At 48.6% G+C, this 12965-nt stretch overlaps 3 protein-coding genes across 4 annotated transcripts in view; all 3 read left to right on the forward strand.

Annotated features, from left to right (window-relative positions):
- Positions 1 to 2311, forward strand: part of myh9b (myosin, heavy chain 9b, non-muscle) — a 49220-nt gene extending 46909 nt beyond the window's left edge. For both annotated transcript variants that reach the window (XM_030340182.1, XM_030340188.1), the window contains 2 exons: positions 85 to 257; positions 753 to 2311. In XM_030340182.1, coding sequence (XP_030196042.1) covers positions 85 to 257; positions 753 to 861 — 282 coding nt within the window. In that variant the 3' untranslated portion in view covers positions 862 to 2311. The remainder of the gene's footprint in view (positions 1 to 84; positions 258 to 752) is intronic.
- Positions 2312 to 3073: 762 nt separating this feature from the next.
- Positions 3074 to 7728, forward strand: LOC115531156 (mitochondrial glycine transporter A). The gene is made up of 8 exons (XM_030340254.1): positions 3074 to 3286; positions 3574 to 3670; positions 4133 to 4257; positions 4415 to 4499; positions 4699 to 4878; positions 5411 to 5579; positions 5869 to 6029; positions 6803 to 7728. The coding sequence occupies exons 2-8, from the start codon at positions 3656 to 3658 to the stop codon at positions 6923 to 6925; spliced, it is 858 nt and encodes a 285-aa protein (XP_030196114.1). The 5' UTR covers positions 3074 to 3286; positions 3574 to 3655; the 3' UTR covers positions 6926 to 7728.
- Positions 7729 to 8861: 1133 nt separating this feature from the next.
- LOC115531149 (40S ribosomal protein SA) lies at positions 8862 to 12965 on the forward strand. The gene is made up of 8 exons (XM_030340241.1): positions 8862 to 9007; positions 9504 to 9675; positions 10135 to 10253; positions 10836 to 11081; positions 11676 to 11804; positions 12006 to 12165; positions 12582 to 12635; positions 12816 to 12965. The coding sequence occupies exons 2-8, from the start codon at positions 9543 to 9545 to the stop codon at positions 12908 to 12910; spliced, it is 936 nt and encodes a 311-aa protein (XP_030196101.1). The 5' UTR covers positions 8862 to 9007; positions 9504 to 9542; the 3' UTR covers positions 12911 to 12965.

The raw sequence follows: 12965 nt of genomic DNA on the forward strand, positions 1-12965 counted from the left end.
TACAACATACCTAAAGACCTGTACCCCCATGCCGTGTGGTGGCCCTGTGTTGACGTCTGTGTTGACGCGTCCCCTCCCCTCCAGGCCGACAAGCTGAACTCTCGCATGAAGCAGCTGAAGAGGCAGCTGGAGGAGGCGGAGGAGGAGGCGCAGCGGGCCAACGCCAACCGCAGGAAGCTGATGCGCGAGCTGGAGGACGCCTCGGAGTCGGCCGACGCCATGAACCGGGAGGTCAGCACGCTGAAGAGCAAGCTCAGGTGAGACCCCGTCCAGACCCTGTCCAGACCCCCCCCCCCAGCTCCGGTTAGGACCCCGTCCAGACCAAATACCTTGACTTTTCATTGATTAATAGTCGTGGAAGGCAGACTAAATGACGAGAATAGGGCAGGGCTGAATGATTTGGGGAAATAATCTAATTTTAGATTATTTTGATTTTTTTTTTTAATATAATTTATTAAGTTCCTTATGTTCTGTATGATTCCTTCTTAAGTATGGCCGATACAACATTGGAAGCGGTCAACATATAACCTGCTCTTTCCTTTAGTCCTGGCCGATGTGTTGAGATTAATTGATATTATAACATCTATATTTAACTAATGAATTGTAAAAGAAAAATGAATATAAATCTTACTGATCTCCAGTCAGTAACGGTGGACGATGGAGTGTGTGACGTGACGAGGTCCGTGTTGACCTCTGAGCTCCTGACCCCTGACTTTTTGGTATGAGGTCTCAACGTCTCCCCTCCTCCCCAGGCGCGGCGACCTGCCAATCACCATCCGTCGCTTCGTGACGCGGTCAGGCGCGGAGAGTGACGAGGAGGGCGAGGCCAAGCCAGAGACCCCGGAGCCCAAGCCCGAGTGAGGCGGCGCCACAACAGCCTATGGTGGTCTCCGGCAGAACTGCATGACGAATACACACCAACGATTTATAGCAAAACACAACTGACTGTACAGAAGGATGGGGGGTGTACTGTACGATCCACAGGAAGGGAATTTGGCTGTTCAGTCGCACTCTCCACAATGATAGGAGTGACAATCTATGCACATTTTTTAACTCTTGCGCTTGCAAAACAAACGGTAAAAACACACCAATATGCAGACAATCGACCATGCTGAGAGGTATTCTTAATACACCCTACGCGCTTTTTTGGGAGGGCCAAATATCATAATTACTTGTTCCCTGAAGCTTAAAAAAAATTAACGAAAAGAAAAAAAATATTTTTATATGGAAACGTATTCAAGGCCTTGGTTTAATATCTATTTTTTTAATCGAGGAAAGAAGAAAAGAAAACACAAATAACTCCTTAATCAGGAGGATTACTGGAAGGGGACAAAAGGTGTGTGGGCGTCCAGATCTGGACCAGATGGAGCCGGCTTGAAACGGTTCTGGGTGGTGACGGTGAGCGATCTGTGCTCCTTAATGCTTTAGCTCTCGCGCCTCGCTTGTACAAGAGGCTGCTCGCTCATTATTGATTATTATGTATTGATTTAGTGGACGTATTAATTCAGTCCGTACTTTACGCCAGACCCTGCTCCAAGAATGCATCAGTCGGCCAACCGCCGCGGTGAGGGCAGTTTGAACCGGTTTAGGACTCATCCCCGATGATGCGGCTTCGCAGATACTTTCTATTTTTACAACTGGTCGCGCTCCAGCCGGGGCCTCGCCACAGCCTCGTATCCATGTGCCTAAAGTAGACCCGACTATAGCGCTCTCCTCAACCCTTAAAGCCTTACCTGTACGTCAGACCCACCATATCTATGTATTTTAACCCTGCGTGGTTTAACGTTTGTCTTCGTCTACGACCAGTATGGGGGAGGGGTGGGGGGCTGTATGGGAGGAAGGAGGTTGTGGGGTTCAATGCCGACAGATTAGGGCCCCTCTTGCCCTAATCTAAAAATAATACTAATCTTGAAAATAGTGTCTGGTGCCCCCTCCTGACTCTGATTGGTCTGAGGAGCCAGGCGAGGGAGGGGGTGGTCAGGTGGGGGTCCTGGGATGGTGACATATCATTAGGGGTGGTTTTATATGAAGGTGTAGTGATGACATTAAGGCTCCTCTCGTTGTGCTCAGGGAGGGGGGGGGGGGGGGGGGGCACACTGCTGGTTGGGTCGGAGGGCTTAAAGGTGTTCCAAAATTATCTCGATTCAAAGTCTTTCTTCCACACTTATACAGGGAAAAAAACCAAATGAAGAAAAAAAAAGTACTTTTTTTTTGATTGTTCAACGTATGTCTGCACCTCTGGAAGTAAAACAATCTTTACAGATTACTTGTTAATTGATGATATTGCAATAAAGAGGCTTCTAAACTGCTATACGATTGCTTGGGTTCTTTTGTTGAATACAACGGGTCTTATTAATTTTCTGAATTCTGCTCCGACTTTGTTTTTGAAGTGTCCTTACGTGGCCGCCAGGGGGCAGCCGTGGTCCCTTGTTTTCTCCGCAGCGCATGGTTTAACTAGTGGGAACCGGATTTTCATCAGCAACCCCAAGGAGTGATCAACAAGAGTCAAATGTGGGGAAGTTCATTATCATATTATTTTGGGTCTTGCCTCCGGACCGGCGGGCCTGTGTTAGGGACAGTCACAAAATAAACCGTTGAATATGATTATGAAAGTTAAAAGAAATTTCATGTCTTATCAAATCAAAACCGTTACAATATTGTAGGCTATACTCCAGAGAAAACAATTATTCAGTCATGTATTACTAGAAAGCTGTAAAGGACGAGTTACAAGGTTCAAAGATGAATGTCATTTATTTTGAATAATTTGGTAACGCAAACTTTTTATTTGGGGACGTAGGAATCAGATTTGACAAACTATAATATATTCTAGGGTCATATGCGATATATTCAGAGTGAACCACAGTAAATAAATGAACCAACGCCAGTATGTTATTGCAAAGCCCGTGTCCAGTTGGTCGATGGGAGGGGCGTTGGTCGATGGGCGGGGCGTAGAGACACCAGTGGGTCCAAGGGTCCGAGCGTACAGGAACAGTCCGGATCAATGATTGGTCGGTAGCTGAGAGAGATACCGCCCACTGTAAGGCTCGGATCGGCGATCGGCTGGTACCTCAGACAGGTCCCGCCCTCTATACGTTCAAACCCTTGGATCTGAACCTTGAGGCTGTGGAACAGGAACCGGCTGGTTTTGGAGAGTGTTTTGTGGGGTCTTCATGGCAATTGTTAGGAACTATCCGGACTGAGTTATTCAGACGGAATCTCCCAACCATCACAACTCGTCTTACTGGAACCTGTTCCTGTTTGAAGTTTCAGACTTCTGAGAGTCGGGGTAAGTTTGATACATGGGTCGTGACGTCACACAGGGAATGCCCTGTCTGGGTTTGTGTAGAACGGACAGAAGGCAGCCCTCCAGATGAGCAGGAGGAGCCTGGTCTCACGGGGTCTGCCTGTCCTAATTAACTTACTTGATTGGAGAGTTGACGTCGGTCAGGCGAACGGGGATCCGATCATTCCTTCAGAGGATTCACAGTGTGTGGAACCGCAGAGGGACAACGTCTGCTACATGCTGGTCAGTGTGGTGTTAATTACTATTTTATGGTGGTTTTCTTTTCAAAGACTGCTGGAAGTTTTTATTTTTAACGTTGTGGACGGAAAGTGGAAGCGGACCAAGGTGTTGCTGAGTTTCCTCTGAGGAATCATGGAGCTTTCCCTGGTGAGTTTACTAGCTACACTTGTGATCATAAATCTTCATTAAAATGCAGTTACTTATTTAACATTAATCATAAACGTTACTCTGCAGAGATGTCCCTGTTCATCGAATTGTCTGTTTCTCTACTAGTGTACTGATTAGATATCCAGAATGAATGCGGTCACGTTCTTTTTTACTGATAAAGCTGTTAGTAGGCCTACATGAACACGAGGAAATTATCTCTTAACCAATGACGTGCGTTTAGATTAATCTCTTGTCTCACTGTCTCTCGGTCTCATTCTCCTTGTCCCGGGGCGTAACACATTAACACTCCTTATCTTTATCTCCGCTAACCTTTCTTACCCAAGTCTGTCTGTCAGTCTCTCTTCCTTTCCCTTTCTCTCTGCCTCGTACTCTTACCGTTTCTCCATAACTCATAATTCCTCCATGGAGCTCACTAGCTCTCCCTCCCGCCGTGCCCCCCAGGTGCAATCCGCTCTGAAGGCCTTCCTGTGCGGCTCTCTGAGCGGGACGTGTTCCACGCTGCTCTTCCAGCCGCTGGACCTCATCAAGACCAGACTGCAGACCCTGCAGGGCACCGTGCAGCCTGGGTACACACACACACACACACACACACACACACACACACACACACACACACACACACACACACACACACACACACACACACACACACACACACACACACACACACACACACACACACAGCGATTGACCTTGAGTTGTGCCACCCCCCCCCCCCCCCAGCTCGGCCCGGGTGGGCATGGTGTCGGTGTTCCTGACCGTGGTTCGGACGGAGAAGCTGGTGGGGCTCTGGAAGGGCATGTCCCCGGTGAGAGAGACAGTCACACACACAAACTAATTACAATCACACAAACAGTCTAAAAATTATTACTTGAACAATTCTACTAAGAATTTGTATAAATTCTACAGTACAGCTTACACATACTGATTAATAAGACTTTAATAACTCGCTCTCGCTCTCTCTCTCTCTCTCCCCCCCCCCCCCCCCCCCCCCTGTGTCTCTGTAGTCGTTTGCCCGCACCATCCCTGGCCTGGGGCTCTACTTCAGCACCTACTACTCCCTGAAGCAGCACTTCTTCCAGGGCCGGGGGCTGGGGCCCCTGGAGGCCGTGGCCCTGGGGGCGGGGGCCCGCAGCGTGGCGGGGGTCCTCATGCTGCCCGTCACCGTCATCAAGACGCGCTTCGAGGTGAGGGGGGGGGGGGAGACGACGTGTTCAACCGGGGATGTGTTTTTTAATGGATTAACAAGCTGTCAGTGTCTTGAACTTCACTAATAAATAATGAGTTGAGGAGTCCGAGATTGACTGGACCCTGGACATTAGAAGCACTGAACAACAACAATAATGCGATGCATTTCCCTCACTCAAACCCATTTAAAATGTAAATGCATTTTAAATTCACTTGAAAGGATTTTTGTGTGAACCCCAAAGTCTTGACCCGACGTCACTCGCCTACTACGTATCCAGGCTAGAGCCCATTAGACATGTCGTAGATCTCGACATGTTCTGTAATTAAAACTATTGATTGCTCCACTGGCACTTTCCCGAGTGATTTGTCCGCCATTGTTTCTTGTTTTGAGAGTTTCGAAGAGTTTCTTTCGTGATGAAGTGTCAATTTTCCGCTTGTGATGGGTCAGTTGCCAAAAAGACGCCTGACGTCGTTAAAAAACACTAGATGTGAACACGGCCTAACTGTGTGTGTGTGCGTGTGTGTTTGCAGTCTGGCCGGTATAACTACAGCAGCGTGGTGGGGGCCCTGCGCAGCATGTGTCAGACGGAGGGGCCTCGGGCCCTGTTCTCCGGCCTGGTGCCCACCCTCCTCAGAGACGCCCCCTTCTCCGGGATCTACGTCATGTTCTACACCCAGACCAAGGCCTGCCTGCCCACAGGTACCAGTAACACCACCAGTTAGGCTGCTGGGTCGGCTGACACGTAGACTCTGGTTCTTGGTAGAAGTTATGGTCAAACTACAAGTTGTGATAGAAGTTCTAGTCAAACTACAAGTGGTAGAAGCAAGTCAATTTACAAGTGGTAGAAGTTATAGTCAAAGTTCTGGTAAAACTACTAGTTGTGATAGAAGTTCGACCTTCTGCAGGATGTCGTCCCATGCGGCCCAGTGTTGTGTTGAGTCCTGCTGTGACCTCTGACCTCTATGACCCCATCTCCCCCCGACCCCAGAGCTGGGCTCGTCGTCCTACGGGCCGCCCGCCCACTTCCTGTGCGGCATTGGGGCGGGGGTGCTGGCGTCCCTCATCACGCAGCCGGCCGACGTGGTGAAGACCAACGTCCAGGTGGGCAGCGGGCTCAGCACGGCCGCCGCCGTGCGCCAAGTCTACTCGGTAAACGCCTCAAACCTAAGACTGAGAACCTTCAACTTTAGGCCCAATCCCATTTCTACCCCTTACCCCTTCCCCTTACCCCTCCCCCTTGTTCTGAAGGGGTAAGGGTAAAGGGTAGAAATGGGATTGGGCCTTTGGCCCAATCCCATTTCTACCCCTTATGCCTTCCCCCTTCCCCTTACCCCTTCAAAACTAGGGGTAAGGGGTAGAAATGGGATTGGGCCTAAGTTCAGTTTCTGACCGTTCAGTATCTCCACCGGTACGTTTTGTAGAGCTACTGGGAGCGAGCGGTATGGAGAAGTTGTTAACCAGTGGAACAGTTCTGGATCGACAGAGTAGATGTTACTCCAGTTAAGAGCTAATCCCTGTCGCTTCAAGGGTCGAGGATTATCTTGTGGGCCACTTTGACCACGCTGGAATCGGTTCAGGAAATAATACTGCTGGTCTCGTGGAGGGACGATTCAAAACGACCCTTGAGGGTCTGTCAACTCGACTAGTCGTTTTAACTGGTCAAGAGCAAACCTGTCTCCAGGTGAACTCGTATGAGTGCTTATTATTATTATTAATGAAGCCCATAATGGAATGGTCATGATTCATAAAAATTATCACCTCAACTGTTGAATATAGCAAGATAACCGTGTGTGTGTGTGTGTGTGTGTGTGTGTGTGTGTGTGTGTGTGTGTGTGTGTGTGTGTGTGTGTGTGTGTGTGTGTGTGTGTGTGTGTGTGTGTGTGTGTGTGTGTGTGTGTGTGTGTGTGTTTGTGGTCTCCTAGCAACAGGGTGTGCGGGGGTTCTTCCGGGGGGCGGTGCCTCGCTGCCTGCGGCGGACCATGATGGCGGCGATGGCGTGGACCGTCTACGAGACCATGATGACCAGGGTCGGCCTCAAGTCCTGAGGACCATGGGGGAGGGGGGACTGACGGACCGAGAGAGGGAGGGGAGGACTGGTCGAGAGAGGACTAGATCACCGGAGACGGGGAGAAAGGATCAATGGTCGAAAGGACTAAATGAATGGAGACGGAGAGAGAGAGATTCTCCGAGAGATCCATCCAGGGCGGGGGGGGGGGGGGTCCGTACACACACACTCCGTCTGCATCAGCGTCTGAGGAACACTGGACGTTGGTGATGGAACGAATGTTGACCAGAGGAGCAAAGAAGACGGACAATAGTAGCCCTTAATGGCTGACATGCTACTATACGCTAAGCTAAGCTAAGCTACGCTCAACCAGACAGACGCTACACTGGGGTCAGACTCTGTGCTCATTTGAAGCTGTAGATTTAATAGTGCTGCTATACTGCTGAAAATTCAGCTTTTTTTTTAATGAATGTGTGGTTATTTTTAACAGATTGTTACAGAGGTAATATTTTTTTAATGCTTTTAAATTCTCTAACGTAATGCGGCTTCTTACAGAACAAGCTGGTCTTTGTTTTGTTTTTGCAGTATTTAATTAGAATACTAACCTTTGGACCATGTTTTCCTTATTTGTGTAATGTTTATCTGGATAATAAATATGGATTCATATGCAATTTCTGTCCAATAACGATCTTTTACATTATCTAAATAAACAAACATTAATATCGACCACTTTATTCCTCTGTTTGTGATTAAAACGTTGATGGGTGGGATTCTCCTTGCATAGGAATCCATTTTCTCAAGTCTTAGTTTTCATTTTATGATTCAATAAAACCTTTTGGCTGGGCTGCTGAACTCTTCCACTCATTAACGGCTCCGTTGAGATAATCATTAAGTGACTTTGAGCTCTGGTCACAGTGACAAATTGATACGAGACGATCTGAGATATGCACTCTGTAAGCATCTCTCGTTAAGGAGGAGTAACACTACATCAGCGTTTAAACTTAGACTGCTTACTATTCATGTTTAAACGTGGTGTACTGGTGTTGGTTGTGTGTGTGTGTGTGTGTGTGTGTGTGTGTGTGTGTGTGTGTGTGTGAAATATTTCCCAGATTTTGAGCCAGGGCCAAACACGAATAGGCCAGTGACAGTAACCAAGTCAGTATGTGTCTTAAGTCTTTACCTAACCACTACTCACACGACTACCCCGAGGTTACTGTAGACCTTCCTGGGGTTATCAGGAGACGACAGGGTGATGAGAAGAGCATGAGGTGGAACACCCCCCAACGCATGGGAGAGAGAGAAAAGAGGACCGAGATATTCTGATACTCCTCTCTGACGTGTCAGAATCGCACATGAAACGCCTAGATTAAAACGGGCAGTTTATTCCATTTATGTATTATAATATGTGTTTCCAGCTATACAGCAATCCAGCACCTGATAGTTTATCCAAAATGTATGCCTGCTCTAATTTTGGATTTGCTTACCAATGGATAAACAATTGTTTATTAGGTGTAATATAGGGTATTGTTGCCCTGTTTATCAAATACTTTTATATCGGCTCTTTCACTGAGCCTGATTGTAAGATGGAACTATAACGAAAAGTTTGTAAACTAACAGCCCCGAATTTCCTCGACCTTGTATCTACCCTAGGTTTAGCAGAACACCACGATGTGTATGAATTTAGACCTCACCCCAATAAGTTATTTCTAAAACTAGCGAGAGATAGATTTGTTAAAAAAACACCAAACATTTCTCAACTGTGTACATATTACCATAAACTCTCCTTGAACATGCTATCTTAAGCAAATAACGTTGCCCCACATGCCCCTGTTTGACCAACGTGTCTCAGCACCGTCTTAATATGGGCTTTCCATCCCAGTGTCTTAATATGGGCTTTCTATCCCAGTGTCTTAATATGGGAAACCCGTTTGACTCCGTCACATGAGTGTCGGTGTGCAACAACGCCGCCACCTGGTGGTCAAAGCTACAAACTACCTCCAGTGGCCCAGGGAAGAAAGCCATCCAATCAGAGGCGGAGAATCCGAGTACAAATACGACGTCACGTCCGCCCAGGACCCTCTTTTCTCCGTGTAGTCAGACTTCTATACGGCGTTGTTTCGTGGTGAGTTGGAATTATTCATTATAAATGATCGTGATGGACCGACTATGGTTGGGAAATTATCATTAAAGACACCCCGTGCGTTATGTACACAATTATGTTGCATCTAGCCAAGTTTCAGATCATAATTACGTGTTTACCGCCCTTAACTTCATCTGCTAACCCGGGCAGCTAAGCGCTAGCCACAGACACGCGTTGACTGGTCCTAATGTTGCAACCGAGAATGTGGTCCGACAATTATGAATCAGTACTCATTTAAATGAGTAGAAATAAATTATAATTTTCAGAAGCCGTGTTACAATACATTCAAGTAATGGTTTTATAAATGTCAAACTGGTTGTTTTGGTGGTTTTCTAAAATGCCACTTTTGTTTAACCTATATTTTATTTCAAAACACTCCGCGTACTTCTGATGTCTAAGAGGAATATGATTTGATATCGTCATTAATGTCAATCCAATCCTGTCTGTGTACTAACCGTTTTGTTTCTGTGTTTTTCAGTTTTCCCATATAAATCGTAACCCAGGGAAAGCGGTCACGATGTCCGGAGGTCTAGATGTGCTTCAGATGAAGGAGGAGGATGTGCTCAAGTTCCTGGCAGCAGGAACACATCTGGGAGGAACCAACATGGACTTCCAGATGGAGCAGTATGTGTACAAGAGGAAGAGTGACGGTCAGTATCTGAACACAACCACCAATCAGTCTGCAGTGACCTGTCAAACAGGGACGCTATGGCGAAGTCTAATAACGTTAACTAAGATCTCTCTTGTAAACCTAAAAGTGACATTGTCTATATAAATCTACGTTATGTAAACATGATTCCCCTGAAACGGGGTGAGCCGGGCATTAATAAAGCGTTATATTGCACACTACGCTAGAGCCCAGGCCGTCCTTACCGTGACACACTGGGTGTAGGATGTGTGCTACAGAACCGCGGCGCCTCCTCCTGGTCCCTGTGCTCCCCAGGGGGCCGTGGCTGGGGGTCCTGCTACAAAACACTACTCGTGTTAACCTTAGTGGGGGCTGCCCTCCACCCAGTGGTCCTGTCTGTGATTCTGACGGACAAGGTTGTCAGAGAAAACTCTAAATGTTAAAGTGCTAAATAGGGGTGATGTGTCCTGTTATAACTCAGGTGTGTACATCATCAACCTGAAGCGTACCTGGGAGAAGCTGCTGCTGGCGGCCAGGGCCATCGTAGCCATCGAGAACCCCGCCGACATCTGCGTCATCTCCTCCAGGAACACTGGGCAGGTGAGACTCACCTGGTCCGTACACCTGAGACTCACCTGGTACACGTTGAACTGCAGATTGTCTGGAGCACTTGGCCTGTATATAAAACATGAATAGCGGCTATATCCATGTATTTTTTTTACATTTTAAAAGATTTACTTATGTTGCACTCCCACTAACATAAATATATCAAATAGCTTTATAAACCCACAGTCAACTTTGGAATGGGTTGGAGTGAATTGACATGAGAATGGATTGTGTTTAGAATGTAATTCTCGCGTGTATTAGGCGTCAGCTTTGCTCTGCACTCTATTAAAACCTCCCACTGCTGTTGGTGTGGCGGTGTCGGAAGTGTGCTACATTACTGCTAGGCGCTCGCTGGCCCCGTGAGGACGCAAGTCCCATGAACGGAGTATGGTAGCACCTAGCAACAAGCTACATAAAGATAAACAAATGTGTCTGAACGGGTGATAGTTGGCTGTCAAGCAGTACCATAATTGAATCCACTTGTGTAGATGATGTAAAAGAGTTGGCATGAGTTGAGGCTTAACGAACTCGGCCTCATCTGCTGATTTCACTAATCACGTCCCTTCTGTTCTCCAGAGAGCCGTGCTGAAATTCGCCTCGGCCACCGGCGCCACCACCTTCCACGGCCGCTTCACCCCCGGAACATTCACCAATCAGATCCAGGCGGCCTTCAGGGAGCCCCGCCTCCTGATCGTGACGGACCCCCGTGCCGACCACCAGCCTCTGACGGAGGCCTCCTACGTCAACATCCCCAGCATCGCGCTCTGCAACACCGACTCTCCCCTGAGATACGTGGACATCGCCATCCCCTGCAACAACAAGGTGAGCCGGAGGGCCGCCCCTCCCTTGGCGGAGGGGCGTTGTCAAAGTGATCGTGAAATGGTTAATTCCCAAGTTAATGCTGGGATGGCCGTGCACACTACGCTAGAGCCCGGGCCGTCCTTACCGTGACGCACTGGGTGTAGGACGTGTGCTACAGAACCGCGGCGCCTCCTCCTGGTCCCTGTGCTCCTCAGGGGGCCGTGGCTGGGGGTCCTGCTACAAGACGTAGCCTGCTGTAAAATTTGGGATCATATCTAGGGAGCTGCACCAGCTAACATTTATTGCAGCGTTTAGCGGCATTCGGCTGGACAGTAACTGGAATCATAAATCGTGTGTGTACGAAGTATCTGTATAAACAAATCAAACCGGGTATGAAAGCCAGTGCCTCCATTATACAATGTGCGCTGTTGATCGCCATTTTTAAAACTAGCCAGCTTTTATAGTAGCATAACACATAGGTGTCACATGATTGTAGATCAGCCGAGCAGTGGTGTGATGAAGGAGGGGCCCTTGAAAACATTGAGAAGTGTTTTAGTCCTGATGGCTTTCTGTTGACATGAGGCAGTGTCCTAAAGCCTCCTGTCCTCTCTTCAGGGTCACCACTCTGTGGGTCTCATGTGGTGGATGCTGACCAGAGAGGTTCTGCGCATGAGGGGAACCATCTCCAGGGAGCACACCTGGGACGTCATGCCCGATCTGTACTTCTACAGAGATCCAGAGGAGGTGAGACGCCATGACAACAAGACACCATTACATTTACATGCACTAGACTACAGTCATCAAACTATATGATCCGGGTCTGTGCAACTATAAACTAGCACTAAAGTTGCATAAATGACCATGTAAGGAGTTAATAGTGGCGTTAATGCTGTGAGCCTTCTGGTACCGGGGCTCCTGGGATCCTAACGGTGTTGCGTTCCTCAGATCGAGAAGGAGGAGCAGGCCGCGGCTGAGAAGGCCGTCGGGAAGGAGGAGTTCCAGGCTGAGTGGACCGCCCCCGCCGCCGAGTTCGCTCAGGCGGAGGTGGCCGATTGGTCAGAGGGCGTCGCCGTCCCGTCTGTGCCCATCCAGCAGTTCCCACCAGGTGAGACCCCCTTGTGGTCACCGTGGATACAGTTAGACCGTGGTGTGGTAGGATTTGTGGGGTCGGGACCCGTGCACACTACGCTAGAGCCCGGGCCGTCCTTACCGTGACGCACTGGGTGTAGGACGTGTGCTACAGAACCGCGGCTCCTCCTCCTGGTCCCTGTGCTCCTCAGGGGGCCGTGGCTGGTGGTCCTGCTACAAAAGAGTTATCTCTGTTTGATAGCATTGTCCCGAATTAACTCGTACTGATGGTAACGAGATGGTAACGTTGAGGTATTGTGTTAAAGATGTTTCAGTCCGGATACGAGGTTGGAAATGGTTCGACCTAGGTATTGGTTAGAGATGGTAACGGTTGGCTGTTGATTCGGTGGTAATCGATGAGGTCTTCCTAACCCCTGGTGTTTGTCTCCTCAGCGACCGCTGCTGCCGCCGTGGCCCCCGCCAAGCCAGCAGGAGAGACCTTCGCTGGTGAGTGATGCAGCTGATCCACTGTTTCTTTACTACCTGTAGCAAACATTCAAAAATTGCAACAAATTCTGTTGCAAAATTGCATCTCCTGCATGTCACACCTCAAACCAGATGGGTCCTGTGTGAACATGACTGTTGTGTCCTGAGTCTGTTTTGAGTCTGACGTGTGTCTGTCTGCAGAGGACTGGAGCGCCCAGCCTGCCACCGAGGACTGGTCCGCAGCCCCCACCGCCCAGGCCCCGGAGTGGGGAGGAGCCACCGCTGATTGGTCCTAGAGTGATGATGTCACATGGCACAAATAAAAACTGAGGGTTTTTGTACCAACCTGCA

This window comes from Gadus morhua, chromosome 2 (genome assembly GCF_902167405.1).
Source record: "Gadus morhua chromosome 2, gadMor3.0, whole genome shotgun sequence".
In the NCBI taxonomy this organism is placed as follows: Eukaryota; Metazoa; Chordata; class Actinopteri; order Gadiformes; family Gadidae; genus Gadus; species Gadus morhua.